This window comes from Umbelopsis ramanniana, assembly GCF_025399195.1.
Source record: "Umbelopsis ramanniana AG unplaced genomic scaffold K450scaffold_51, whole genome shotgun sequence".
NCBI lineage: Eukaryota > Fungi > Mucoromycota > Umbelopsidomycetes > Umbelopsidales > Umbelopsidaceae > Umbelopsis > Umbelopsis ramanniana.
In genome coordinates this window covers 152,059-178,875 of record NW_026252137.1, presented here as the reverse complement: position 1 = coordinate 178,875, position 26,817 = coordinate 152,059, and the positions used below count along the sequence as shown (strand labels likewise).

The 26,817-nt window shown below is 43.0% G+C and overlaps 7 protein-coding genes across 7 annotated transcripts; 3 read left to right on the top strand and 4 right to left on the bottom strand.

The window, feature by feature from the left end:
• Positions 1 to 4,411: 4,411 nt before the first annotated feature.
• Positions 4,412 to 8,759, top strand: K450DRAFT_252781 (uncharacterized protein). The gene is made up of 3 exons (XM_051590934.1): positions 4,412 to 6,679; positions 6,755 to 8,348; positions 8,447 to 8,759. The coding sequence occupies exons 1-3, from the start codon at positions 4,461 to 4,463 to the stop codon at positions 8,570 to 8,572; spliced, it is 3,939 nt and encodes a 1,312-aa protein (XP_051442356.1). The 5' UTR covers positions 4,412 to 4,460; the 3' UTR covers positions 8,573 to 8,759.
• Positions 8,760 to 8,896: 137 nt separating this feature from the next.
• Positions 8,897 to 10,603, top strand: K450DRAFT_252774 (uncharacterized protein). The gene is made up of 5 exons (XM_051590933.1): positions 8,897 to 9,047; positions 9,122 to 9,379; positions 9,458 to 9,519; positions 9,593 to 9,926; positions 10,004 to 10,603. Exons 1-5 carry the CDS (start codon positions 8,948 to 8,950, stop codon positions 10,414 to 10,416), a joined length of 1,167 nt encoding a protein of 388 aa, XP_051442355.1. The 5' UTR covers positions 8,897 to 8,947; the 3' UTR covers positions 10,417 to 10,603.
• On the bottom strand, positions 10,348 to 12,218 carry K450DRAFT_252769 (uncharacterized protein). Its single transcript, XM_051590932.1, has 5 exons — positions 12,121 to 12,218; positions 11,628 to 12,056; positions 11,306 to 11,553; positions 10,944 to 11,243; positions 10,348 to 10,872 (listed from the first exon to the last, which is right to left on the bottom strand). The coding sequence occupies exons 1-5, from the start codon at positions 12,170 to 12,172 to the stop codon at positions 10,717 to 10,719; spliced, it is 1,185 nt and encodes a 394-aa protein (XP_051442354.1). The 5' UTR covers positions 12,173 to 12,218; the 3' UTR covers positions 10,348 to 10,716.
• K450DRAFT_252760 (uncharacterized protein) lies at positions 12,193 to 15,804 on the bottom strand. The gene is made up of 17 exons (XM_051590931.1): positions 15,767 to 15,804; positions 15,558 to 15,657; positions 15,417 to 15,494; positions 15,020 to 15,358; positions 14,842 to 14,958; positions 14,655 to 14,778; positions 14,495 to 14,591; positions 14,376 to 14,431; positions 14,163 to 14,314; positions 13,881 to 14,094; positions 13,721 to 13,790; positions 13,482 to 13,653; positions 13,235 to 13,420; positions 13,079 to 13,171; positions 12,868 to 13,011; positions 12,639 to 12,782; positions 12,193 to 12,573 (listed from the first exon to the last, which is right to left on the bottom strand). The coding sequence occupies exons 1-17, from the start codon at positions 15,769 to 15,771 to the stop codon at positions 12,349 to 12,351; spliced, it is 2,316 nt and encodes a 771-aa protein (XP_051442353.1). The 5' UTR covers positions 15,772 to 15,804; the 3' UTR covers positions 12,193 to 12,348.
• Positions 15,805 to 17,563: 1,759 nt separating this feature from the next.
• Positions 17,564 to 19,117, bottom strand: K450DRAFT_252753 (uncharacterized protein). The gene is made up of 4 exons (XM_051590930.1): positions 18,616 to 19,117; positions 18,306 to 18,548; positions 17,956 to 18,241; positions 17,564 to 17,887 (listed from the first exon to the last, which is right to left on the bottom strand). The coding sequence occupies exons 1-4, from the start codon at positions 19,080 to 19,082 to the stop codon at positions 17,693 to 17,695; spliced, it is 1,191 nt and encodes a 396-aa protein (XP_051442352.1). The 5' UTR covers positions 19,083 to 19,117; the 3' UTR covers positions 17,564 to 17,692.
• Positions 19,118 to 20,047: 930 nt separating this feature from the next.
• Positions 20,048 to 22,270, top strand: K450DRAFT_252748 (uncharacterized protein). Its single transcript, XM_051590929.1, has 8 exons — positions 20,048 to 20,279; positions 20,356 to 20,530; positions 20,634 to 20,717; positions 20,860 to 21,101; positions 21,168 to 21,402; positions 21,473 to 21,714; positions 21,780 to 21,979; positions 22,045 to 22,270. Exons 1-8 carry the CDS (start codon positions 20,077 to 20,079, stop codon positions 22,140 to 22,142), a joined length of 1,479 nt encoding a protein of 492 aa, XP_051442351.1. The 5' UTR covers positions 20,048 to 20,076; the 3' UTR covers positions 22,143 to 22,270.
• On the bottom strand, positions 22,025 to 25,660 carry K450DRAFT_252741 (uncharacterized protein). The gene is made up of 16 exons (XM_051590928.1): positions 25,519 to 25,660; positions 25,353 to 25,455; positions 25,151 to 25,244; positions 24,991 to 25,075; positions 24,868 to 24,925; positions 24,691 to 24,781; positions 24,521 to 24,624; positions 24,303 to 24,457; positions 24,099 to 24,243; positions 23,759 to 24,026; positions 23,554 to 23,687; positions 23,363 to 23,483; positions 23,195 to 23,294; positions 22,763 to 23,134; positions 22,618 to 22,672; positions 22,025 to 22,555 (listed from the first exon to the last, which is right to left on the bottom strand). Exons 1-16 carry the CDS (start codon positions 25,630 to 25,632, stop codon positions 22,398 to 22,400), a joined length of 2,157 nt encoding a protein of 718 aa, XP_051442350.1. The 5' UTR covers positions 25,633 to 25,660; the 3' UTR covers positions 22,025 to 22,397.
• Between the last annotated feature and the right edge of the window lie 1,157 nt (positions 25,661 to 26,817).

The window sequence follows — 26,817 nt, the reverse complement described above, 5'->3', positions numbered from 1 at the left end:
ACCGAGGGAGCAACATGTCCGTGGACAACAAATTTTAGAGACCATGTTCGCCTAGTACGGAAAAGTAACCACATCTGAGGACGAATGGAGCCACACTACAGTTGTGTTAGGAACGACACGCAACTGTTAGTTGGCGGAATGAGGACGAGGATGTGGTGGCCTCCCTCCCAAACAAAAGAAAGATCACAAAAAATTAAGTTAGAAGTTGACCCTCCCAGGCCACAAAGGTGAACATGCTGGCGTGGCATAGAGATCTGGGATACATTAGATAGAAAATTTTTATTATTTATATGACTGAGAATAAAAGCGTGGCTCTAGAGCCTATAACCACATCCTCGTCCTCATTCCGCCAACTAACAGTATATCGATAAACATAATCAAACTCAAACATTGTCCCTGCAAATGTTTCCTACGATAATACCTCGAAGAGAACAGAGTTGAGAGAAAGAATATTTGAAGATAAATGAAGATAGGTGAAATTTGCAAGGTCAAAGAAAAATTGACTTGATTGAGCTAAGGGGAATAGAATCAAATCAAGTTCGAATAGAACGTAGGAAAAGAGAAAGAAGAGACTCGTGTTTTCTTACTCTAACTAGAGCGCTTATATAAAGTAGCACAAAGGATTACTTGTATTCATTCAGCATAGTGTAACATATAAAAATATAACTTAGGCATTGTGGTTAGCTAACTATGCCACAGATTCATGACAACGATAATGAAGAGTAACTTATATGGAAGAATACTGTGGTCCTGAGAAAAAATGTTGCAGAAGAAGAGGGCTGATAAGCATAACTATGACTTACGACATAAAGGAAGGCGAGCACAAGCGTCAGGTAAGTTGATGTGATATGTCCAATGATTATGAACGATATATCAGCACTTATCATCAATTGAGCCTCAACTCATTACAGTCAACACAAGAGCGGGTGACACTTGCTCAATTGTTGCACAAGTGTCTCAAACGACCTGCTATCAGTCCCAGTCTACTGCTGGCTCCCTAATGGCTACAAGTACAAGCGGAGTAAACCAGAGGGCCGAGCCGCTGAAAGGATTCTCTTCAAAGGGTGGGTGTCTGCAAACGCACGCCTTAAGTAGCCAAAAACTGGCATACTAGAGACTACCTCCCCGAGCTCATGATGCTCATGGACACCTCCTCCCTCATCAACTATGTCCAAGAACGAGTGGGTCAGCCGTACGACAGGCTGGCTAACCACCGAAACAACCAATATCCAATCGAATACTTTCCTCGCCACAGCAGACCATCACCTGAGTGCTCTACACGATAATGCACTCTGGAAACACCCACATGAACGTAAATTCATATACCTCAGCAAACATAGCGTCATTCCTCCCCACTACTCTAAACTAACTGGACTCTTTTTATGAGATTTTTTTCCATATTTTACGCTGATGATAAAGCAGCTATAAAGTACAATGTTAAACAGCATCAACTTCATTCGTCAATGCCTGAATATTTGCAATCGACCAGAATGCAAGGAAGTTCTGAGGCGATATAGCTTAGGCGGCTGACCATCAAGAGTAAGCGGTATTCTTTATTACCCGTAGTTTCATAAATATTGAAACTTGCCTTAGATTAATTAATGAAGCTGGAACATTTTGGCAGTGTTTGCGTCCTTCAGACGAATGTTTTATAAGGAATATATCTTGGTGAGGTGATCTTTTCACAAGAAAATGAAAGTTCTGTGAAGCTTTTTTTACGCATACTAAAAAGTCTACATGTAGTAAGTACATAAGCTCAAACAATACCAAATCAAAGATACATAACTGCAAGTGCCTTCTTACTGCTTAGCAATTTGTGGAATGGTTGCCATACCACTTGGTGTAACTTGTCATCAATGAGGTGATACTTCATGACAAATGTTACTGCCTTAAATTGAACAGGGTATCATTAACAATAAAGTTGTAATTCTACTCATCGTCGGGTACCTTTTCAATGAACTATGGCCGCCCTTTGTTTCTACTATCAATGGGTGCGAATCAGTTTCACACTTACTTCGTTCACAAAAACTACCAGAGTCAACCGCAGTTTCAATAACCTTAACACCGCTGGATCTGATTTGTACCTTAAAATAGTACCTTAACATACGCATCACTCGAGGTCCACATATTTACTGTGGTTTTCCGATTATTACAAGAAACACAATGGTTTCCAACACAGACAGCATGTCAGCGTTCCATAACATCTAATGAAGATGGTACGGTTAGAATTGCTGCATGTATGTCACGTAATGGGCATTGCACATGCTGGTCGATTGTTTGCTTTTTATTGCAAAATAGCCTTTATTCTATGTTAGAATTAAAGTTATATGCAAAGCATAGGTTGCCATTCACTAAAGAGGCGAAAACCCTGCTATCAAGAAATATGTTGAGACGGGGTTTGGTACACGTACATTTAGCATAGCGTATGACCTACTTTTGGAGCCGTGCTTATGCGAAAACATTGATCGATCCAGTATTTTTAAAGCAACCATTATCACTTGTAAATTATGCAATAAAGCCAAGCTTGTGGATAACCCCATTATGAGACAGGAACCAACACTTGCTGGTTAGCATTCGTAGCATTCGAAAACCTTATTGGGAGAGTTTTTTTTTTATCTCTCCAAAAAAAGAAAGGGCTAACAGCGTTGTTTGTTAAGCATTTTGATCTTAATCAATAAGTAGGCCACTTTCGAAGAGGCATGAAGATCTCAGCAAAAGGGTCCACACATGCATCTTTGGTACCGGTTTGACTTTCCACGTTTTCAGTTTGCTTACGTGGATTGAGAAAATTGTTGCGAACCTGACGACTATGTACGTCAGCAAGCATCAAACTGGCTGATTGAGCGTAAGTTGGCACGCTCGAAACGGCCGGCTGAATTCAATAGATTTCTGTCAGCAAAATAAAACCAGAAATTTTCTATAGTTGGGGTGAAACAGAGTTAAGTCTGACACTTGGAAGCAGAATCTTCGTCATGCGAAAAACAATGGAGCAATCAAATTCACAATGAATGGTTTCAACCAAAGGAAAAGCAGCGGCACATGTCAATTTGGATAGCTAAGCTGAACCGATGACCTTGCCGCGTCATGATCTTTTCCTTGGATCTGGCGTAGCTTTCCGATGGTAACCCCTATTGTCACACCTGCAACACGCATTACCACGTTATACATCACTATCAAGCTAGTGTATCTTCCAAAGCTTGGTAAGATAAAGCATGGCAAAGTAATACAGGGTAAGCACACGCACAAGGATACCGACAGAATTAAGATTACATGAGCAATATGATCAAGTAATAGACGTACATGGGCTACCGGTTACATGGACCGAGTGAACGATCGGGTTTAAGTGCCGTCTTTCTTTATGATCTCTGACGGCAAGATATATGGGCCGTCCAGAAAAGATTGTGCAATTGCCATATTTGAAGCCAAGAGCTCGCGGAAATAAGTATCGTCGCTGGGCGTGAGCGCACTATAAAGTTTAAAGTCCTTTCGAATTTTAGAAAATCAGGTTTCAGATGCTCCATGCTTTGCTCACTGCGGTTCGTGAGGAGTCCTGTACTCTCTGCAACGCACGGGAAGCAAAGAAGGTGAAAGGGATGGTCAGATAAGACCATTGGATGCGTTGAGTTTGTGAGGTAGCCATAACAATGAAAGCCGAATTTGACTGGTTGCTGCCACATGCAATTTCTTTTGTGGAGCATTTCTCGATAACTAAATATATGCTTTCTCCGACCCCTCTTTCATTGAATCAAAGCCTTAAAGATATCCCGAAATTCCTGCCCTTTTGATTGGCTGGTTATCCGGATAGCTTTCCCTTGCTCTGAGGAATAGGCAGATCAAGCATCCACGCTTCCGTTACCGCAGACACAACATGGTCTCTTGATGCATTGATTTTTAAAAACGGCGTAGTATGATGGGAATATACTGATATGATGATGATTAAAAAATAAAATGACCCATTTTCTAAGGCTTGACCAAGATAACTGGGTTGTTTAGGAACGTGATAAGCAGATCAGAGAGGTAACAATTCCTCCTTATCGCTATGGCGTACCTTAAGAGTACCACACAAATATTTCCAAGGTGTGCCGTAATGAATGATATAGAGGTATTCGTGGGCCATTATAGTGTATCACACGGTATGAGCCCTTACGCGTTTGTTCGAGTGATTTGACTCAATCGAACCTGATCTTGTCCCGGTCAGAATGCCGAATTACTATGTGAGGATTTTGATTGGCTCGGATGTATAAGACACCGACGTTCGCTGGAAAAGATTCGAAGACCAGATTTGAAACCACGCATTTGTTGCGCATTTGTGCGCCGGGCGATCAACGAGTCAGACTGGCATGTCCATAATTATATAAAGACCTGGCTTTCTTTGCGTCTGACATCTTCCGATTCTTGTATATTCCACCATCTTTTATTTTACACATCCTTTCTATATTCTAATTACATAAATCGTTAACATGGCCTCCAGTATTTCACGGACGGCATCGGTGGCGACCACTAAAACCGTCTCCGTTCATCTTAACGAAAAAGATCAAGAAACAATTCCTATGTCAGGAGTAACAAACGACAAAAAAGACAAAAAGTCCAAGAAGGACAAAAAGGACAAGAAGGAAAAGAAGGAAAAGGAACCCGCCGTTTCCTTCCTTACACTCTTCCGTTTCGCCACACCATTTGAGAAAGTCTTGATTGTCATCGCTACGATCTTTTCAGCCGGTGTTGGTGCTCTTCAACCTATTTCTATCATTATTCTTGGTCAATTCTTGAACAACATGACTGTCGCTCTTACCATGTCACCGAGCGAAATGGTCGACTTTATGCATCCCGTTATTATGACATTCGTCTATATGGGTATTGGTGCCCTTGTCGGTGCCTATGTCTGTCAATGTATCTGGGTTATGACAGGTGAAAGCCAAACCCGCCGTATCCGTCAACGTTATGTTCATTCCATTCTTCGTCAAGACATGGGATGGTTCGATATGGCTGATGAAGGCTCTCTTACTACTCGTTTGGCTTCTGACACCAACATGATCCAGGACGGTATTAGTGAAAAATTCGGTCTTTTCGTTCAAGGTCTTGCTCAATTCATTACTGGTATCGTCATTGCCTTTGTCAAAGGCTGGAATCTCGCTGTTGTCATCTTGGCCACTCTTCCTCTTATGGGTCTCTGCGCTGGTCTTATGGGCAAATACATTAGCAAGTACAGTATCATGGCTCAAAATGCCTATGCCGATGCTGGTTCCGTTGCCGAACAAGCATTTTCTGGTATCCGTACCGTCTTCTCCTTCACTCTCGCCAAACGTTTTGCCGATCGTTACGATATTCAATTGGAACGTGCTTATGTTGTCGGCAAGAAGCGCGGTCTTGTCATCGGTGCCGGTTTCGGTTCCTTCATGTTCATCCTCTTCGCTACTTATGGTCTCGCTTTCTGGTATGGTTCTCAACTTGTTATGCAAAGCAAGATGACTGGTTCCAATGTTCTGGTTGTCTTCATTTCCATGATTATTGGTGCTATGTCACTTGTTCAAGTTCCTCCCAACTTGGCTGCTGTCTCTAGTGCTCGTGGTGCTGCCTACAAGATCTTCCAGACCATCGACCGCGTTCCTACTATTGATCCTGATGATGAAGGTGGTATCAAGCCTGCCAAGGTTATTGGTAACATTGAATTCAAGAACGTCCAGTTCAAATACCCCACCCGCCCTGATGTCACTATTCTCAAAAATTTATCTTTGGAAGTTAAGCCTGGTATGACTGTCGCTTTTGTTGGTCCTTCCGGTTCTGGAAAATCTACCAGTGTTCAACTTTTGCAACGTTTCTACGATCCCCTCTCTGGAAGTGTCACCCTCGATGGTCACGATCTTCGTGAACTCAACTTGCGCTGGCTTCGTTCCAACATTGGTGTTGTCAGCCAAGAACCCGTTCTTTTCAATATGACTATCAAGCAAAACTTGTTGATGGGTGCTTCTCATGAAGTCACTGAAGATGAAGTCATCGAAGCTTGTAAGAAGGCTAACTGCTACAATTTCATTACTCAACTCCCTCAAGGTTTGGACACTCTCGTCGGTGAACACGGTGGTATGCTTTCTGGTGGTCAGAAGCAACGTATTGCCATAGCTCGTGCTCTTTTGAAGAACCCTGCTATCTTGCTCTTGGATGAAGCTACCTCTGCTTTGGATACCCAATCTGAACGTCTTGTACAAAAGGCTCTTGATGCTGCTTCAAAGGACCGAACTACTATTGTTATTGCCCATCGTCTTTCTACTATTCGCAACGCCGATCTCATTGTTGTTATGCAACAAGGTGATCTCATTGAACAAGGTACTCACGACGAGCTTCTCAAGCTCGGTGGTGTCTACAGCGAACTCGTTCTCAAGCAACAGATCAACACTGAAAAGGGTGATGACAAGTCTGATGAGTTTGAACTTGACGACCGTGAATTGGAAAAGGCTCTCCAGGAAGAAACTGTCAACGTTGCTACTGCTGTAACTGATCAGAATGAAAAGATCGCTGAAACTCACATCAAAATGGCTGACAGCACTGAAAATCTCGATGGTTATCAAATGAAGTTGCTTAAGGCTAAGGAAGAAAAGAAGTTGCTCAAGAAGCAGAATGCTCCTATCATGAAGGTTCTTAAACTTATGAGACCCGAATGGCCTCTTATGGCTGCTGGTGTTTGCGGGTATGTACATTTAAACCATTTGTCTAGTTTTCAAAAATAGCATGATCACTCATTTCTTTTATTCTCTTTTTACAGTGCTGCCGTTGCCGGTACCATCTTCCCCATTTATGCTCTCGTGTTCTCTCAAGTCATTATGATTCTCACCAACAACGCCGGCGATCTAGGCGCTATTGCTCCTGGTCCTCTTGAAGGTGCTAATTTGTATGCCTTCCTCTTTGTTGTCATTGGTATTGCCGCCTTGTTCTCTTTCTTCCTTCAAGTCGCCGCTTTCGAAGTTGCTGGTGAACGATTCACCAAGCGTTTCCGTGGTATGCTCTTCCGTTCTCTTCTCAAACAAGAAGTTGGTTTCTATGACGAAGATGAACACAGCATGGGTGCACTTACTTCTCGTCTTGCTGTCGATGCCGCCAATGTCAACGAAATGGTCACCAAGGTCTGGGGTGATGTTACCCAAGTTATTGTTACCGCTATCACTGGTTTGACCATCGCTTTCGTCTATGGCTGGCTTTTGACCTTCATCATTCTCACCATGGCTCCCTTCATTCTTGGTGCCGCCTCTTACGAATCTCGTATCCATCGTGGTTTTGAAAGCAAGACCAAGAAGGCCTACGAACAATCTGGTGAAGTTGCTGGTGAAGCTATCAAGGAAATCCGCACTGTCGCTGCTCTTAACAAGCAAAACCACTTTGAAGGCAAATTTGATCTCGCTACCGAACATCCTCACAAACTCGCTGTCCGCAAGGCTTATATGGCTTCTTTGGGTTACGCTGGTCAACAGAGTATGATGCTCTTCACCAACGCTGTTGCTTTCTACGCCGGTATCCGTCTTATGTCTGAGGGAAAGATCTCTTTCACCGACATGTTCACTGTCATGATGGCTGTCATGTTGACTGCCCAAGGTATGGGCCGTGGCTCTGTCTTCACCTCTACCTTTGCCAAGGCCAAGCTCTCTGCTCTCAGCACTTTTGAAATCATCGATCGTGTCTCCAAGATCGACCCTGATCAAGAAGGTTTCGAAATTGATACTGCCAACGTCCGCGGCGACATTGCTTTTGAAAATGTTGCTTTCAGATACCCTGCTAGACCCGATATCCCTATCTTCAGTGGAGAATTCAACCTCAAGGGCAAGCGTGGTCAAACCATTGCCCTCGTCGGTCCCTCTGGATGTGGTAAATCCACTACCATTGGTATGCTTCAACGTTGGTACGATGCTGCTGAAGGAAACGTCAAACTCGACGACCGATCTGTCACTAGCTACGCTGTCTCCAATCTTCGTGCTCATCAAGCTCTTGTTGGTCAAGAACCCGTTCTGTTCGATATGACTATTGGTGAAAATATCCGTTATGGTATTCAAGATAGTCAAACTGTTACTGATGAAATGGTCCAAGAAGCTGCTGAAGGTGCCAATATCCACAAGTTCATTACGTCTCTTCCCGAAGGCTACAACACTCGTGTTGGTGATAAGGGCTCTCAACTTTCTGGTGGTCAAAAGCAACGTATTGCTATTGCCCGTGCTCTTATTCGCAAGCCCAAACTCTTGTTGTTGGATGAAGCTACTTCTGCTCTTGACAGTGAATCTGAAAAGCTTGTACAAGAAGCTATCGATAAGGCTATTATTGAAGGTGGTCGTACTACTATCACCATTGCCCACAGACTTTCCACTATCCAGGTAAGAATACGTTGCATAACGCGATGTCACCAAATTGGTACATTTTTTTTTGTTTATTTTGATCCATGTCGCTCATCCTGCTTTTACACTCCTTTTAGAATGCCGATTTGATTTGCGTCGTTAGCAACGGTCAAATTGTCGAGCAAGGTACCCACTGGGAATTGCTTGAGAAGAACGGTGTGTACAAGGAACTTGTCACCCAGCAATCCTTGCAAGCTCATTAAGCAGGTTCATACCACATAACATCCCTCCAACCAAGAAACAATATCCACGTCCCCTTTAGAACTCTGCAAGCCTTACAGACTTTTGCTTTGCATACTTATACACAGAACATCTTCCACTACAGATTTGTAAAATAGTATATGTCTTAATTACTCATTATAAATGATGCCAACGCTTTATTATCATCCATGTTGAGTGATGACCCTTTTGGGAGGTGGTGTTCCAAAAATAAGTCTTGTCAGCGCACTTTTCGCTAAAGAGTGAACCGAGATTTCATCGGGAGCCACACCGCTCCTAAATTTAAAATTTACCAGTACTGCACTGATTTCCGTTGTTCTTTCATCTAGCATTTTGATCCCAATCACTCATTTATTAACATGCCTTTAAGAACGACCCTTTTGATATTATTGGTTGCCATTACACCTATCTTGGCCATTGTGCCCAAAAACCTGGTCATTTTTGGAGATTCATATTCTGGTACGGATACTAATGCCATCGCCTTTGCCATCTTTGTTGCTCCAATGGTCCGTATTAATCGTTCCAATCTATAGATGTAGGCAACCTCCAGCGCCAAACGAATGGTCCTCTGTGGGTAGAGGATGTAGCTTATGCCTGGAATGTTTCGGTTTATAACTTCGCATTCGGTGGAGCTACCTGCGATTCTGACCTCTATGCTTTGGATCCCAGCGATAAGTCCCCTAGTCTGCGAGATCAAATCGAAATATACTATGATCAGAAATTAGACCTGAAACCCGAAGAAACTATCTATGCTATATGGATCGGCATTAATGATGTAGCTCTAGCCACAGGTATGTAGTTTAGCCTCCTACCTCTTGACTTTTTTGGATCAACCCCGTTGAATGACACAAACAATGGCTCTATTACAGCTGACAATGGAGCCAAGCCAGTCTCTCCGAACGAAATCACATCTTGTGTCCGATCACAAATCGTAAGTAGCATGGAATTTTTGTCGGGCGCTCAGGTAATGTCGAACTGGATCACTGATACCTTTTTGGTCATAGGCTACCCTCCGTCATTACTTTAAGGCAGTCAATATTTTGTTGCTGGAAGTCCCGCCATTGGAGCATATGCCATTCTTCTTTGAACAAGATCAACGTGGAGATGCCTCGCGCAAAGTTAACACCTTGTTTGTTGTTCAAAATGCTGATTGGAGCAGCGAGCTAAATATTCGACTCAAAATCATTTATACTCACCAATTGCTGGATAAAGTCGTCGCCGCACCTGCGTCATATGGATTTAACAATGTAACGCACGGCTATTGGGAAGTTTGTACAGGCACCTGTACTGACAACGAGAACGACTATCTTTGGTGGGACGCTGGCCATTTGACAGGTGGTAAGTATATTGGAATGCGCGTGAGTGTTGGGTATTTCTGTACTTTCAAGTGATTAACTGGATTACCCTATGTTTAGCTGGACATAAAATCATTGCCAATGAAATCATCAGAGCTTCGCCTTTTGATGTAGAAGCTTATGAAGTGGACGATGTGGATTATGTGAAGGAAGCCTTAAGTGAACCAGCCACAAAGCTCAAATCTGACGTGTACAAGGCGAAATCGGCTACAGGAACATTGGATAATGCACCAGAGAAGGAAAAGGAATCTACAGCAAGTAGCGGTGGACTTCAACGTCCAATGTCATCTTCCAACATGACCTGGAGCAGAGTGTATGCTATATGGATTCTACTGCTTCTCATCATGACGTTCTTCTGTTGCTTTTCAGTCGGAAGAGCTCGACTTACAACCATCATGGCATCTTTCACCACCAAATACAACTCCCGAGGTCGTTTTGTACCCCTTAGAGACTTGGAGAGCTCGCGAGAATGAAATGAAGAAAAAAAAACAGTGCAGCGTTTACCGCTTGTCTTTACAGGAAAGACATGTAAATATATCTATACGCCATTTTGGTATCTATTCACTCCAATAAACTAAAAATTATGATGAAACTTGTTTTGATGATGCGTCTGCCTATGTATTCCGGATACATATTGCAAATTCTATTAATACTATGCCGTGCTCTGCAGTCTAGGCTTGGCTGTGATGTCCTCAGTTCAAAGAAAGAGGTAAAGGGAGGGGATATTGGAAGTTATAGGAATACATGGGTTTCGTCTAGAGTACATTTACAAATTATTGTTGACTATATTGCGCGTCATCCTCTGGTTTAGCGTTCAGCCATAGCCACGAGTAATCAGCATATAGATTATCCGGAACACTGTTGCCTACAAAACAAGATCCCAGAGTGATCAAGGGCCCCAAACAATTTGTCTGCATAACTGCCTTTTTCTACAAAGATGGTAAAGAGGTAAGTAAATTAACGTATCTTTGTTTTGTATGCCTCGTTCATATCAACTTACGTGGCCAAGTGAAATCTTGATGAGGGGGATGTCTTTGCTGACATAAGGTTCTGGACCACCCTCTCCCTTGATGTCCTTCATGATGTTTCGGAGAGCTGCAATGCTCTGTAGCCAAGCATAGTGACCGGTCTTAATATCGGTGCTTTCAATTACATCACCCACAGCATAGATGTGAGGATATCGTTCATCACGAATTTGCAATGTGGGCTGAACCTGAATAAACTTAGTTGCAGAATTGATGGTCTGCTCAGATAGCTTAGATAACAGATCGCTATTGGGGGACATTCCAATACATGTAATCTGTATGCGAGCTTTAGTAATTATAATCGGATGCAAATTGCTTGCTGGGCTGAGATACTTACTGCAAGATCCGCCTCGATAGTACGCCCCTTCTTTGTCTGGATGACAAGTGGTTTCACCTCCAATGGGAAACCATTCTCTGGAAGGTTGACGCGATCTCTCATAATTTGACGCACACCAAGCTTATTCTTGAGTAAATTGTAGGTCATTTGATGGAGACTATACTTATATGGGGCAAGATATTGATCGCGAGAATGAATCAGCGTCACCTCTTTTTCTGGATAGTAATCTTTAATCTCTGCAGCCAGTTCTTATGAAAAAAAGCCAAACCTAACGTCAGTAAGAACCGCCAGAACGTAGTAATTTATAGACCTTTTATCTTACCTAGACCAACAGCACCACCTCCAATAATGACGGGTTTCTGACTCTGCCGTATCAAATCTTGATACACCTGCAAGTATCCTACTCCTTTGGCTTTATCGTATGCTTCAAAATGACCGGGAGCAGGGATACTTGTACCAGCAGCGTAGATCAAATGTGAGAATGGTACGAAAGACCCAAATCCCTCTACTTCGCGGTCGAGTTCAACCTTGTTGGGATGTATGGCAATAGCCTTTGCACGGATGACCTGGCCGACCTTGTTGTCCTTGTTGAACATGTTATCGTAAGGTACAAACAAGGAGTCTTCAAAACCAGACTTAACGGCCGCACGAGGAAAAGCATAGACGTGGTGGAAGTGACTCTTCTGTTCAATAATGATGAGACGATGGGAAGGCAGAGGAGCGTCCCTCCAAGTCACTGCACTGCCAATAGCTGTGAACTCGAACGGTCAGAAAAGAGCTCAATGGAAACATAGGAAAAAGAAGTTGATGTATACCTGCACATGAGCCACCAATAATAACAATGTTCTTGATATCTGCGGTAGGCATAGCTTATAGGGTAGAAAGCAATCGTAGATAAAAAAGAGTTGAAGTAAACGAGCTGACTTATCAGATTTTTATCAGATGTTTATTGGGGAATTTGTAAAGAGCGGGGGTTGTTTTTTTCATCTGATAACACAACTGAAATTTTAGAACCCTCAGAAACGTAAGATCGCGCGGTACAACTATTTCGCGATGACTGTACTTCGCTTATAACCTTTGGTTTCGATATCCTTAACAGACCATAATGATATGCCCATCTGATTTGCATCATACGGTTGTGCCATACTTCTCAAAAACTTCTTGGCGCTAGCGATGGCCATATCAGTGGAAAGGTTAGTTGAGGCATCCATAACATTTTCGTTAATCCACTTTGGAAGTTTGCTCCGTTTGTCGGCGCGGGCAAAGCGCTAATTTGTCCAATCAAGGTTTAGTACTGAGTTAAAAACATGGGCACGAGGGGCGACCTTCTCACCTTGTCAACAAACACCATAAGTCCATAATCTGTTTTACCACGAAGAACTCTTCCGACACACTGGGCAGCATGTCGCATGGCGTCGAAGGTAAGGAAATCGTTCTCTCGGATATGATGGTTGTCGCGAAGATATTCAAGACGTGCCTATTCAATAGCATGAGTAGAGAAGATGTTAAGAAAAGCCAGACACTCGAATTTGATAGCGGCGTAGCTAACAATGGTCACTCACCTTGAGAATACGAGATTCAGTGTACTGATAGGGAATGCCAAACATAATCACAGCACGGCCATAGTTATGATCGAAATCGATGCCTTCAGATACCTTACCCCGTGCAACAGACAAGAGGATAGCTCCTCGTCCATTATCGCAAGCCTACAGGGTTATAGATGGTTAGGGGAAAACGCTCACTGCCGAACCACAAGCGAATATAATGTTGTACCTTTCTGTAATTGTCCAGAGCCAATGTGGTTTCAGCAGCGTCAGGCGTTTCAACAAAGATCAATTTATGTTTCCAGGCTTCGTTCAAGATACCCTAAAGTAACCAAGTTAATCATCAAAGCATGAGTGAGGATTTCAATAGTAGCCAACACCCTACCATATCATTCCACATAGAGACAATCGACTCCATGTAAAGATAGCTTGGGAAAAAGCACACAATTCCATCTGGAACAGCTTTGGCAAACTCCACCATGATCTGACCAAAGTTTCGCACCACTGCTGGATCGTTTCTGACTTCAAACTTGCTGCTGATAGCAACTTGATCCGAACCTCTCGTTATCATCTATGAATGAGAGATTAGTAAAGTGCGATACATATTACAAGGAGCAGTCTGCCATACTTACCATTGGCAAGAAACATTTTCTGGTCAAAGTCATGGAATAACTCTCTTGCACAACCGCACTGAAGTCTAGTATCTTGGGATACATGTCCAAAGGTGACAGAGTACCCGATGTGATAACAACAGTGCTGAAGCGCTCAAACACGGGCCGTATCGCTAACGATGCGTCAAGACACCTAACAAAAAGGTGGTGAGTCTACAGAGAGTGAAGCATTCCAATGAGAAAGTAAGTGTTAGGCTTACGTAAAGTGAAGAATAGGGTTGGGTACGGTTGCAGTATCTGTTTCAAAAGGCTCCAAAATGAGAAGAAAACCTAAAGTAAAATATTGAAAGAATGCTCAGTAATCTTGGGCTTATTCCTTTCATCACGTACAGTAACATTACAGTCCCAATTTGCACTTACCTTTGTCATACGTCGATACCAGTGTAGCAAACCCGGCGACTTTCTGTAGACTGCCATAGTCATCGAGATCGGAAAGCTCCAAAGTTCGCACTAAACTGGTCAATCGTTCAGCACAAAATCGCAGTGGCTTCCGTTCAATGTATGTGACATCTTTCAAATGCTGCAAGAAGGACACTGGAGTCTCGGCAACCACATGCATGACACGTAATCGGGTCTACATTCCGAATCGTTAGATGACTCCAATCAAAATCACTTGCGCCTTCGTCTAGGCTAAATAAATACCTTTAGGTATTCGATGAATCGTCTCAAGAATGCAACAAAGTGTTCTGCTCGCCGGATATTGCCTGGTACAGCTTCTTTCAGCAAATCATCAGGAAGAACGGGATTGGACATATAGCTATCTTCATCGCGCGCCGCACTGGCATCACGTAGTCCTGGTGCAAGTCATTCATGTCAGCTCACTATGACCATTATGTTTCACAGAATCATACACACCTTCAACCAAACGGCTATACTCTCTCTTCAGCTTTTCAGCATCCGTTCGCTTAATCCTGTACAACTTGATCAGTATATATCTCCTATACAGCATATAACAGCACAACGCAAATACTCACTCTTCTATCCTTTCCGCCAACAGAGCCACACTTCGAGCACTTGCATCTAGTACCGGCCTAGTCAAGTCTATACTTAATGATTCAATGCACACATTGTCTAAATAGATATGAGATCAGGATGTGAGATGCATTTCATCTGTTACAGTCTACCTAGTCTTACCAATGTTGTGAGCTTCGTCGAACACGACGATACAGTCTTTGGAAAGCTCTTTGGACACAAGGTCAGCCACTTTGGGATCCAGTAGATAATGGTATGAGTATATTACAACGTTTGCAAATGAGATCTACATGACACCTTGTTAGAAGCAGTGATAGAAAAAATGTGTACGAGTAAATCGAGTTCTTACCGCTCTTCGTGATAAGTAGTATGGACAGAACTTCATTCTTTTGCCGTATTCCTTCAAATCTTCTAATGTATACACGCCGTTCGGAATTGGATTTGGCACATTTGTCGCTTCCAGTTGCTACAACGACATTGATTAGCACACGATATCAACAACGACACCCCAGATTCCAAAGACATACTTCATAGAAACCGCATAACTCTATGCTTGCTTGTTCTGCAGTCTGTTCTGGTGGAGCTTCCGTTGCTTCGCCACCTCGAGTCTTGCCAGCAGCAGCGCGAACCCAGCTTGCGGTCAATTCGCGACATTTTGTATCTACAACTCTATTCTTTCGCTCCTTAGAAACCACTGGGTGAAGACAGAGATTTTTACGACTCGTCAGTCCCAACGCGAAAAAATCCTCTTCAAGTCCACAGCTTTGCCGATATGCTATCAGTCTTTTTAATTCCGCAAGCGCTTTCTCAATCTCAGGAACAGTTCGTGAACAATAGACCAGTTTACGTTGTTGATTTCTATGGTGCTATTTCATGACATTAGAATATGCAAGTAAATAGTTGATAGTTGCGTATAGTTCATACCATTTGATAGGCTACAATCAATGCCAAAAGCGAGACGGTCTTGCCGGTTCCCGAAGGCATTTCCAAAACACAGTGACCCTTTTAGACGATGGTGTCAGTTTAAAAGTATTTGTATAATAGAAGACTTAAATTCTTAGCTACCTGCGCGTCCAGAGCCTTCTTTAGATCACACATGTAGTGATACTGCTCAGGGTAGATTTTATCATAGGGGAAATGAACTGTCAAATCGTCAATGTTGAAACTATAGGCAGCGAGGTTGCAATGTGAGCAATATGTATATCGAATTGACGTTTTGAGCCCCTTGCCAGTAGACGTAAAGGCAGCATGAACTATCGGCTAACAGCACTTACATCATTGTGCTTGTTGCAGATTCAAACGATCGCCAACGCTGCGGCAATTTCAACCGTCACTTTTACAAAAACTGGATTCGCTAAATTTTCCCTTTCGCGCCGGAGTTTGGCTCAAGCATGTCTACTGACTGTTTGAAGGCTTAACATGAGCAACAAAGGCAAATATGAACTCCAGCCCCGTTCTCGAAGCGCAAGCTGTCAGTGCCTCTCCAAACCTATAATGTTGGCTATGTATGTATCTGAAAACAATCGTACCTTCAGCACCAGTGGGATGGATCAGCGAACACCGATCAGAATAAGTTACGAGTCTGCGCATACTACTGTAGGTCAGATTTCTTAAAAAAATAAGTACACTGTATTTTGGTTATCAGAAGTACTGTCACAAATAACCATATCCTTACAAATAAAATACAATATCATTTTGGAGCGCCATCTTAATATAATCGCCATTCTCGTTGAGAGGACCGAAAGCCATTAGCCTAGTCACTATGATTTTAACATGAAAAAACGATATATCCATCTGAAAATCTAACAACAGAACGATCATAAGAAAGTTATCGAACATAGCACCTCTTGGTAGCAGCGGTACACTATTTCGGATTACAGTACTGCAGCAGCACACATTAACGACTGGCTTCAAAATTTGAGGAGTCCAGGCAGATGAAAACTTCAATGAATCGACACTGGCAACGCCCTACAATACATTACAGATCCCAAACAAAGATGTGCATTTGCTCTGTACGTATCCTCGGCATACCAACTTTTTATCATTTTCGCGAACTGTTTTTCAGCTAGGCACACCTTTCCGTCGCTGAGCCAGGCACTCTGCAATCGAAATTTTTTTTTTCAGAGCAGTCACTATTTTTTTCCTCCGCTGTCCAAATGAAAATCTATAAAAGCCAGGCAATTTCGCAAGCTGATGCACCTTGTCTTTTTATTTACCTAAAGAGACTGTAGCGAATTAATTCGCGCATTCTGGCGTTGATGACAAGGTGCCCGATACTACGGTCTGTATGTCTACTAACCTTCGGGTTGGAAGGCATGTGGTCGTGGATACGCACAGAGATAGCTGAGCCAGCAATCCACTAACAATTTATAAAACAAATTGAACATAAAAAAAAATCTCTGGCATTGTAGCATGCTACAAAGCCTTTAATGGTCATGTCTTGAGTCTACAAGTGAACCATCGTATAATCTACATTAGCATGTCTATGGATTTGCGATGGCAGTAGTAGAGATCTGCATGTCGGCTGTAGTTGATTGAATAAAAGAAAAGGAAAAAAAAAAAATTTTTTTTATAACCAGTCTCAATGGCTCGAGTTCATGATGGCAAAGATTTTGGCATTAAGATGATATCAGACATTTAAAAGTAGCTGTACGAGTTTACCTTCCAGTGACGGGATAAACGCAACGCATCTATAGAAAGTAACAGCTACAAGTATTTGTCAAAGGTTCAAAACCTTGAGTGGACATGAAGCGGAAGGCAACTTGGTCCAGCCGGTGACATAAGTTGAACATCCGAGGACAAATCACCGAGAAATTTACTAGAACTAATACTCTTCTCCACAACATACCATTAATCTCTTTTAACAAAGTGAAAAAACACTGGAATAAAACCTTTGTTTGTCTGCCAGGAGCAAATGAAGAAATAGAAAAATAGAAAAGCATAAAGGCCAATTTGGTTTTGTTGGCTTGCTTACGAAAAAAAAAAAATGAGGTGTACTGTTCAAAAGTGGAGGTTTGCTACAAGTAATGGAGAGTCGGTGTACATTGTGAAAAAGTGCAGGTATTAGGTACTACTACTATTGTAATGGGACAGGCTAGAAAGAAAAGGGATGTGGGTAATGGAAAAAAGTGTCATACCAATGGAATGTGTTGACATATTGCTTGGTGGTGAATACAAAATTTTAAAGGTGGTTGGTATCTTTAGTCACGTTGGGCAGGTTTTTTTTGGCCATAGGCAAAATGAATGTTTTCGTAGCTTTTGTGAATATCTGCTTCAGATAAACAGGCGGATGTAAGTGCTTGATATTGCTCTTCGCTAATGTTCCATGCAAGACAAAGTTGTGGCTTTAGGGCTTCAAAATTTGCCTTCCAGGACTGCAGAGTGAGCTGACCAAGCTACAGGAGACGGTTAGTCCATGCTGCCATAGCACTCGAAGAACACATCAGACATAACAAATGCTTACCTTGCCGGCCCATTCTCCTGCAGGAGAGGATATAAACGTTCTTTTAACGTTGATGAGACCATGTTTGATTAACAGCTTATCCAAATTGCGACTAGCAAATGGGTCCAGGTTACGCCCGCGCAGAACTTCGGCGAGCTTAGTATCGAAATCCTTAATACAAGGGCCAACTCGGTAGCGCTCGACGTCGCCTTCTACGAGCTCAATCCACGCTCCAGGCTTAGCCACTCGAACCAATTCCCGAATGACAGTGTCCCACTGCTCTACTTCGATACCCATATTGACAAATCTTATGATCCGACTTAGTATGAAACAAAGCAACCAATACATCAATTCCACCAGTGATGAATTACCTCATGAAGACATAATCAAATGAGCCGTCGTCAAATGGAAGCGGCTGGGTGATATTGGCTCGAATGAATTGGCAATTAGGCGGTTTAATTTCGGATGGAAACATGCTGGTCATATCAATGCCGACAAGCTCTGATTTCGGATATTCGCCAGCAATCTCCATGGACCAGGAGCCAGGACCGCATGCTACATCGAGAACGGCTGCACCGTTACGAAGGGAATCACTAACTGGAGCCAAGTAGTTGCTGTGGAACATAAAGCATGTCAGTCCATGTTTTCTTATTTTGTGAATTGTGCAAAAAGGAAACTTACCCTTGAATGGCAAACCGCACCATGAAATGCATCACATGTAATCTATCTATTTCTTCTTCATCGCAGGGATACAAGTATTCTGAGCCTTCCACATTGTGGAAACGTCTGCCAGCCACCCAAACATACTTTTCAGGTTCCGGGCTTGGCGAATTCAGGGCAACGAGACTTGGATTGGGACTTGGGCGTCGAGAACTTGAGCTACTGGTTCTCCGGCTGGTTTCAGCACTAAGGTTATAAGGAGATAAATGCTTGCTAGACTGTTGTAGAGGGTGAATGGTAGTGCTTGGAACGGTATCTGCTGAAAGGCGCCTGACCGATGAAAACTTGGAGAATGTTGATGACGACTTGGAGGATGTATGTGAGGAGATGGATCGAGGTATTCTGGTAGGCGATCCGGTATGGTCTCGGGAGTTTATAGTTGGTAGCGAAGCATGTCTGGGAGTATCAACCGATTGGCTATTCCCCATTGATACTAGAGATGGGATGCATGCACACCTTTTTGGAGAAAAGCCTGGTTGCCTCGCTAAGGCAACAAATTTGATGCATAAGTCCGGTGGGAGCAGTCCCGGCCTTGCAGGGTCCTTTGGCCTAGGAAGTCTAAGTGAAACTTCAGGGCACTAAAAATTGGTAACCGCAGACAAGGCATTAACACCATAAACCTGCCTTATGAAATTATCTTCCTTCTGCCTTACCTCTCTTGCTGTAGATACATTATCTTGAAAAATCAGTCGAAATCTCTCTGCACGCCACTTTTTAATTATCTTTATACCGGCCAAAATTTGTGTAATTGACGGGCCCCTTCCACCGGCATTTTTTCTTGTCTGTCTTGGCTCGTCCAATGTTTCTCACCATCGACCTGCTCTATTTCCCTATAAGCATAATTGCCATGCATCCCTGTATTATATTCTTCAAGAGCGAAAGATATTCACTGCCTCAATGCAAAGGGTGGATGAAGAGGTCCACCACCCCCTCTATTCTCAGCACAGTCCGTTTACGGAGCTCTAAAATTTGTCATGAAGTGTGCTGTATTGACCCCCACTCGTTCTCAATTCCTTCCATCGGTCTTCTGACACAACAGGTCTATCACAATGTGGTAGAAAAGCCTTTTCAAACTGCTCAGCGCTTGGCAACTGCCTCGTTGTATAGCCACGTACAATGCTTCATTGCCGTGTCTGCTACATTGGCCACTAGAATTTTTTCCGTGATGCGTACCTCGCATCACTTATATAAATGGGATTTCTTCATGCTCCATGGAATGAAGTCGGAATGAAAAGGAAGCACAGCACCATGCTATAAGCTGACGAGCGAAGGCACCAAATCAAGATTCACCTTTCACTGCAAAAATTTGAATGTCAGTGAAGGCGGAGCTAAGTTTTTTGGGAAACAGGGCCAAAACTGTTCCATTTTGGAGCATTCAGAGCGTGACAATGCCCCTGTCTCTCTCTTTTTTTTTCTTTTCAAATGGACGTCGTATCTACCACCACCCTGCCTCTCTCAGAGCTTCCTCAGTCTAGCGATGAGATGGATATGGACAACGATGTCTACTTCGATCGCACCACGTCTTCGCTACCTGCCAGCGCCTTAGACAGAGCTGCCATGGCTAAACTCAGACTTGAGAACTACTACAAAGACGCAATTGGAAGGGCTATAGAACGCAAACAACGGTAAGACACACTCTTGCCTCAGTTATTCATCAAAGTGGCCCCTTCGATCTATTCCTCACCATCGTAACGTCAATAGATACACCGATTTGGAAGCCAAATTGACCGCTGGCAAAACTAGCGAAGAGCGCAAGCAAAAGCAACTACAAGCTTTAGGTGATAAGGAGTCAGATTTTCTCAAACTGAGGCGAACGAGATTGACTCTTACCGACTTTATCACCATTAAAGTCATTGGGAAAGGTGCTTTTGGAGAGGTACGTATTTTACCTTACGAAAATTTACAAATTCAATCTCCGTCGGCATGATTATTTGCCAGTTTAAAAAGCTCAATATCTCACTCACCTCTCCAACATCCAGGTCAGATTGGTGCAAAAGGAGGACACTGGAAAGATTTACGCTATGAAAACATTGAGAAAGGCTGATATGATGCAAAAGGACCAGGTAATGTTGATGCGTTATTTCTGCTGGTACCGCTCCGGCTACCTCTTACCCTTTTTTTTTTTTTGTTGGGAGTTGAGCGGAGCTAACCTCAAACACGTTTTCTTTTTCTTACTGCATGCGAAAACGGATTCAAATATGATAGTTAGCACATGTAAAGGCAGAAAGAGATGTGCTCGCTGAATCCAATTCTCCATGGATTGTTCAGCTCTATTATTCGTTCCAAGACTCTCAATACTTGTATCTGATTATGGAGTTCTTACCGGGTGGTGATTTGATGACTATGCTTATCAAATACGACACGTTCTCTGAAGATGTGACTCGATTTTACATGGCAGAATGTATTCTTGCCATTGAATTCGTACACAAGATGGGTTTTGTACACAGGTAAGTTAACTTCGATCCAAGGGGCGCACATGGAATGGATAGTAACCCTTTAAAACTACTTTATAGAGATATAAAACCAGACAACCTATTAATTGACAAAGATGGCCATATCAAACTGAGCGACTTTGGTCTATCAACTGGGTTTCATAGAACACACGATTCACAATACTACCAACGACTGATGACTGCAAACAGAGACAAGGATAACACATCCGTCTCGATGCCAAAATCTGGTAGTATCACCCTGACATTGTCCAGCAAAGATAAAATTGAAACATGGAAGCGAAACAGACGAGCACTGGTGAGATACAATGCTATATCGGGTAGCGAAATTCCAAAATGGCAAAGTCTAATCACTCTATGTTATGCAGGCGTATTCCACGGTCGGTACGCCAGATTATATTGCGCCAGAAATATTTCAACAGCAAGGTTATGGACAAGAGTGTGACTGGTGGTCACTTGGTGTCATTATGTTTGAGTGCCTATGTGGATATCCTCCATTCTGCTCTGAGAACCATCATGAAACATACCGAAAAATCATGTCCTGGAGAGAAAGCTTGATATTTCCGGATGATATTGTTCTAAGTTGGGAAGCAGAGGATCTGGTCAGACGGTAGGAAAAGCTTTCTAGCGATGTCCCATTTATCTGCTTCTGTCTGCTGACTCTCATCACCATAGATTAATATGCTCGCCTGATCAGCGTTTGGGAAGGAACGGGGCGGAAGAGATAAAGGCGCATCCATATTTTGCAGGCTTCAATTGGGATGGGGTTCGTGAAAGCGTTGCTGCTCACGTACCGCAGCTTCAAAGCATCACCGACACCAGCTACTTCCCAACCGAGGATTTAGATCAAGTGCCGGATATGCCAAGTATGGAGGGTATGTCCTTTCTCCAGCCTTTAGCACCAACAAAATGACGTTTACTAACTAATGTTTATCCTTAGACTCTCAACCACATCCGTCGGACGCACAAGCCGATCTAGCATTTGTAGGCTACACATACAAGAGATTCGAATACCTCACTAGCAAGAACGCTTTGTAAGGAAAGCTGACGATCTGTGCCAGCGAAGACGGCGTTATATCCATCGATGATACCTTAGCGATATGCCACCCATATCGGCTATCATTTCATACCCGTAAAAGAAAATTCTAACTTAAAATACGTTCGTATAATGTGATGAAACCACATATCATTTTGTTATTTTTGATTTATTGCTTCCTTTTTGATTTCATCAATTGTTTATTATCTACACTTGATCCCTAATGACACAAACTTCGTAGTAGTATACTTTCAATTTTATATGGAAGAACCGCAATACATGCAATTCGTACAAGCAACTAGGACGTTGTTGAATATCCCAGCGGCTGGAGTTGGGGCTTTGATCTTGCAGCTACACGTGGGGCAAGATCGGACGTCGGGTGAATCCAAGACTACTTTTGTGAGCTGGCATCTCTCTACAAAGAAGCCATGAGTACCTGAGCAAAGTTGAGAATGGAGCATAAACGATCGTACATACCCCACATATGACCATTTGGACACACGGCTACAGCTTCAGAATGAAAAGAGATCAGTAAAAACAATAGAAAGGTCAGAATCAAGGCATTCATCGTGATATTTCAACTGGATGAAAGTGGTGCATGGAAAACGACAAAAAGGATATGATCTTTGCAAGCTGGGCATTGCTCTCTTGGTGGTAACTCATTCGCATCGATGGAGACTCTCTTCTTGTTCAACAAGTTAGATGTCATCTCGAGTTCAGTGGAGTCCGCCATGATTTTGTGCTCGCTAAGGCGTTGGTATACACGTAAGGCACTTTTCAAGAGCTCTGTGTTTTGGGGATGCCACAGCAAGACAGAATCTGCAATTAAAAGCTCGTTGCATCGCTCTTGTTGATTCAACGCAAGCCATTGCGATTCAGGACAACTAAGAAGGAGCTGAAGGATATACTGGATGTAGAAGCCAGAGATAATATGCTTCGCTTTGGCAGCCTGTGCTTTTGCTTTCTCAGAGAGGGAAGTTGATAGTGTGTATGCCTTGATGGGGTATCAGTAACTGCTCCAACGTGCTATAGAGGTTCATTTGATGGTCTTTACCTTCATTTGTTCAGATATGTAGACTAGAACTTGGGACAGGTAAATCGCTGGATTCTTATCCACCCATGACTGCAGATGCTCAGTGAATGTAGAGTCATGTCTGAAGACGATATAGGTTAGAATACACGCATGTTTTGTTCGTGCCAAACAAAGGTTCGGCCGACTTACTGTTCCGTCATTTGCGCATCTAAAGTGGATTTCACATCAAAGAGTAGCTTATCTAAACCAACTTCTGCATCATAGACAGCCAGATAGTCCACCAAATCCAGCAGGTCTTCCACTTTCGTACCTGAAAGGATAATCGACTGATTAGTTTCTTTTTTCTGCGGTCATGACACCAAGTTACAGATTGTACTTACATTGCGTTAGATTATGATGGATTATTTGAGATACCATAGGTCTTGCTGTTGCGCCATCCTCTATGCTCAATACGCATGCACACCAAGAGTCCAGACCGGATTCTCTCATGTCTCTATCTATCGTAGGAGACAGTCTACAAAAACATGTATCAACACCGACAAGCAGTAAAACGGCACACCTATATAAACCAACAAGTGTACTCACGTATAACACAGTGCAAAATATACGCCATTGGGCGACGGAGCCAACCCCCAAATCTCAGCTCGGTAGGACTCATTCGACTGCGATTCTATTTTTACTTTCTTTGCCATTTCGTAAGCTTGAGTACGCAAAGCCTTGTTCGTTCGATTACGGATTTCTTCAGTAAACTCTTCATCCACCTTTATCTCGAAGCCGTCAATGATTAAGGAATAGTTGGTGTATTGTGAGGAGAAGAGATGTAGGTATTTGCCATCCTTGGACCAAATAGCGCCTAAAGTTTGAATACATGGTCAATTCGTGTAGCTGGCGGTAAGGTGCGAAGCCAACATAGCAACATTCATACCTGAAAAGTAGGCTGATATTTGCATATTTCGTTGTATCCATTTTCCGTGATTCAGATTTAAGCTCCCATCCTTTTCACAGGTAAATAAGCCAACTGAAACGCTAGTGCTTTTCGTCACTGCAACTTTGAGTTGACATCCGGGCTCCTATACAGGGTGTAAGAGGCGTTATTCACCTTGACCATTTACAAACGTGTAGTACTTACAGATGAGCCTGTGATCTTTATGAGAGTAGGAATTCGGCTATCATCGAGGAAGAAGGTGTCTAATGTGGTCATATGGAGTTTGCGTCCAACCAAATCGACTTTGACTGTTGCTACCCTTCCATTTGATGCGCCAGCAATTAAAAATGCAGAGTGGCCTTATTTCTACGTTTTAGTACCCTGATCTTTTTGCCTTTATCTCCTGCTTGACATATCCTTACCTGCCCCATCACTTCGCCAATCAGACCATTCGAGTATGGTTATCCAAGCATTAGGACCATCAAAAATAGGATGACGGAATACAATTTCGCTTTTCAACTGAGGGCTGTGTCGATATAGGTTAATCAAGGCAAAACTGAAGTTAGATACCATCGCCGTCCAATCAAATTACCTCCATAACGTGATGTGACCCGATTTGCTTCCTAACGCAAGCGCACCAAAACACTCGTCTTGTCGAATAACAGCCTTCGACCAAGCAGCAGCTATGGCAATCGGTAGAAATATGGTAGAAACTGTCAGTGGAATCAAGTACATATACGTACGATGGCGTGAATAATAGGTTACGTACATAGAATATGCGTCATGGTGTCTTTCCTTGTCCCCAAGTGAGGAGTTATATCTTCCACCTAGGATAGCATATCATTTAGCTTTACTTCGCGTGTAACACCCCAGCACACAATGAAAAGTGTACCTGATTCCATTCAGAATCGTCAGCAGCAGAGCCTTCTTGAAAAATCAATACCTTATGACTAATGGTGACTATAGCTATAGTACATCTAGCAGGCAGTGTAAGTAGTTGGTACTGGCAAAAATGTGCCCTCTATATGTAAGGCAGCCAGTACTTTACTCACCTTGCTGGATTCCAGCAGTTAGCTGGGGCCCATGCTGCACATCGAAACCCATTGTATACAGAATATGAAGTCATGAAAGGAGATGCTTGACTTTCTGGAAGAAGTCGGTGGGAAAATTAATGGATATGTTGATAGGAAGGTGCTCGTGTTGCTGCTCTATGCCTGCGGGAATCCAAAAGAACGAGGATGTCAAGGAACGTACCTGTTGTATCGAAGCGAGCAGATTCGTCTTGATCCTCACATCTTATTGTTACACTTCGATATTGAATGGCGGTCTTGTCGTCCTTGGTGCTTACTGCAGGAGTCTGAAATAATAAGGTGTGAGTCGCGTTAGAACGTGCGTGGAGGCCAGGACACGCGAAACTTACATAGATTTGAACTGCATTGGCCGTTGTTATCGCTATTTTATTGTCGTCTGACCAAGTGATAGAATCGGGTTTGAATGGTTGGGAAACTATGGGAGCAGACGGTAGCTGATCCATGTACACAGTTTCTGTTACTTGTAGCCGGGTTATCTCGAGCACTGGTGGTCGATCGACACATCTTAAGTGACTGCGAATTCAAAACCTGTACCGGCTCCACGGCGTTAATCATTTTTCCTCCCATGCCAAATGCATCGACGACGGAGTTTTCGATGCAACCGAACAGAAGCATCGGCTCAAACTCAGGTTTTTATGAGCACAGTTCACGCTATTCTTCCTGAGGGGAAATGGTGAACTGAAATAACTTAAGTCTATGTTAACTTCGTGGACATCGTACATGCCAACCACTCGCGCGTGAATCAGACACTACCGGAACCGTACAGTAGATGGGGGCGAACATACCACATTTCGGCGTTAAGCCGCTTAGTATTGTCAAATTGACGGTATCGGCAGTTTGTAGCCAATCAATTAAATGTATAATAGGATTTCGCCAAACAAACGACCGACTGCCTAATCTGTTTGAACAGTTAGGTCTACGGTTGATACGTGGGTTTGGTCTTCCATAAAAAAAACAAAAGGTTAAGGTGGCGGAATAATGCCACCACTACGCACCAAATGTGCCACAGCCTTCCTTAAAGGCTATTAGAGACGAACAATGTAGAACAATGCTCCAGTACATTCTGGTAAATACTTTGCGCAGCTAACCTGTCGTAATTAGAAATTGCCTTGCATTTCAGGTTACGACCATGGTTGGGATTCAGAGTCAACCATAGCAAGAAAAAGAGATATCCTTGATAACTCGCTCTAGTCGATCTCCAATAACGTTCTTAGGATAGGTTTCACATTACCTGTGCACGTTCTACTATGAGATTTGCCATGAAAACCGGTGACTCTCCAGGTGAACATAACATTCCAATTCCTTCGATTCTATTCGGTACAACGCGAAAGGAAGATTATGGAACGTTCCGTTCTACGACGAGTTGTTAGTCTTCCTGTTTTGCTCCATTTTGAGAAACCTTGTCGTGCAGAAGCAATTTTTGGTGATTCTGACTTTGCGATGGGGTTTTAAAAATTGGCCATTCTGGGTCAGACAAATTTTTCCATGTTGTGTGAAACGCTAATGATTGTACTTTTTCCGCTGAGTCTGAGACCGAGGGTCTGGGCAAAATTTCTGGAGAGTGTCGGCATCCCCACTGCTAGCTGATTTTCAAGACACCATCCGCTGGTATAAACCATAAACAAATC

Coding starts and splice junctions, on each gene's coding strand:
- K450DRAFT_252741 (XM_051590928.1), bottom strand. CDS start 25,632: ATGGATCAGCTACCGTCTGCTCCCATAGTTTCCCAACCATTCAAACCC. Junction 24,782..24,867: donor CACCATGACGCATATTCTAT/GTACGTAACCTA, acceptor CGATTGCCATAG/CTGCTGCTTGGTCGAAGGCT. Junction 24,244..24,302: donor TAAAGATCACAGGCTCATCT/GTAAGTACTACA, acceptor CACCCTGTATAG/GAGCCCGGATGTCAACTCAA.
- K450DRAFT_252774 (XM_051590933.1), top strand. CDS start 8,948: ATGCCTTTAAGAACGACCCTTTTGATATTATTGGTTGCCATTACACCT. Junction 9,380..9,457: donor TGATGTAGCTCTAGCCACAG/GTATGTAGTTTA, acceptor GCTCTATTACAG/CTGACAATGGAGCCAAGCCA. Junction 9,927..10,003: donor CGCTGGCCATTTGACAGGTG/GTAAGTATATTG, acceptor CCCTATGTTTAG/CTGGACATAAAATCATTGCC.
- K450DRAFT_252769 (XM_051590932.1), bottom strand. CDS start 12,172: ATGCCTACCGCAGATATCAAGAACATTGTTATTATTGGTGGCTCATGT. Junction 11,554..11,627: donor AGGTGGTGCTGTTGGTCTAG/GTAAGATAAAAG, acceptor TTTTTTCATAAG/AACTGGCTGCAGAGATTAAA. Junction 10,873..10,943: donor TCAAGATTTCACTTGGCCAC/GTAAGTTGATAT, acceptor CCATCTTTGTAG/AAAAAGGCAGTTATGCAGAC.
- K450DRAFT_252760 (XM_051590931.1), bottom strand. Junction 13,654..13,720: donor AACCCTATTCTTCACTTTAC/GTAAGCCTAACA, acceptor CCTTTTTGTTAG/GTGTCTTGACGCATCGTTAG. Junction 13,012..13,078: donor CTCTGGACAATTACAGAAAG/GTACAACATTAT, acceptor ATAACCCTGTAG/GCTTGCGATAATGGACGAGG.
- K450DRAFT_252748 (XM_051590929.1), top strand. CDS start 20,077: ATGGACGTCGTATCTACCACCACCCTGCCTCTCTCAGAGCTTCCTCAG. Junction 20,280..20,355: donor GCTATAGAACGCAAACAACG/GTAAGACACACT, acceptor TAACGTCAATAG/ATACACCGATTTGGAAGCCA. Junction 21,980..22,044: donor GGATATGCCAAGTATGGAGG/GTATGTCCTTTC, acceptor GTTTATCCTTAG/ACTCTCAACCACATCCGTCG.
- K450DRAFT_252753 (XM_051590930.1), bottom strand. CDS start 19,082: ATGGGGAATAGCCAATCGGTTGATACTCCCAGACATGCTTCGCTACCA. Junction 18,549..18,615: donor GTGCGGTTTGCCATTCAAGG/GTAAGTTTCCTT, acceptor TATGTTCCACAG/CAACTACTTGGCTCCAGTTA. Junction 18,242..18,305: donor TTTGATTATGTCTTCATGAG/GTAATTCATCAC, acceptor TCGGATCATAAG/ATTTGTCAATATGGGTATCG.
- K450DRAFT_252781 (XM_051590934.1), top strand. CDS start 4,461: ATGGCCTCCAGTATTTCACGGACGGCATCGGTGGCGACCACTAAAACC. Junction 6,680..6,754: donor ATGGCTGCTGGTGTTTGCGG/GTATGTACATTT, acceptor CTCTTTTTACAG/TGCTGCCGTTGCCGGTACCA. Junction 8,349..8,446: donor ACAGACTTTCCACTATCCAG/GTAAGAATACGT, acceptor CACTCCTTTTAG/AATGCCGATTTGATTTGCGT.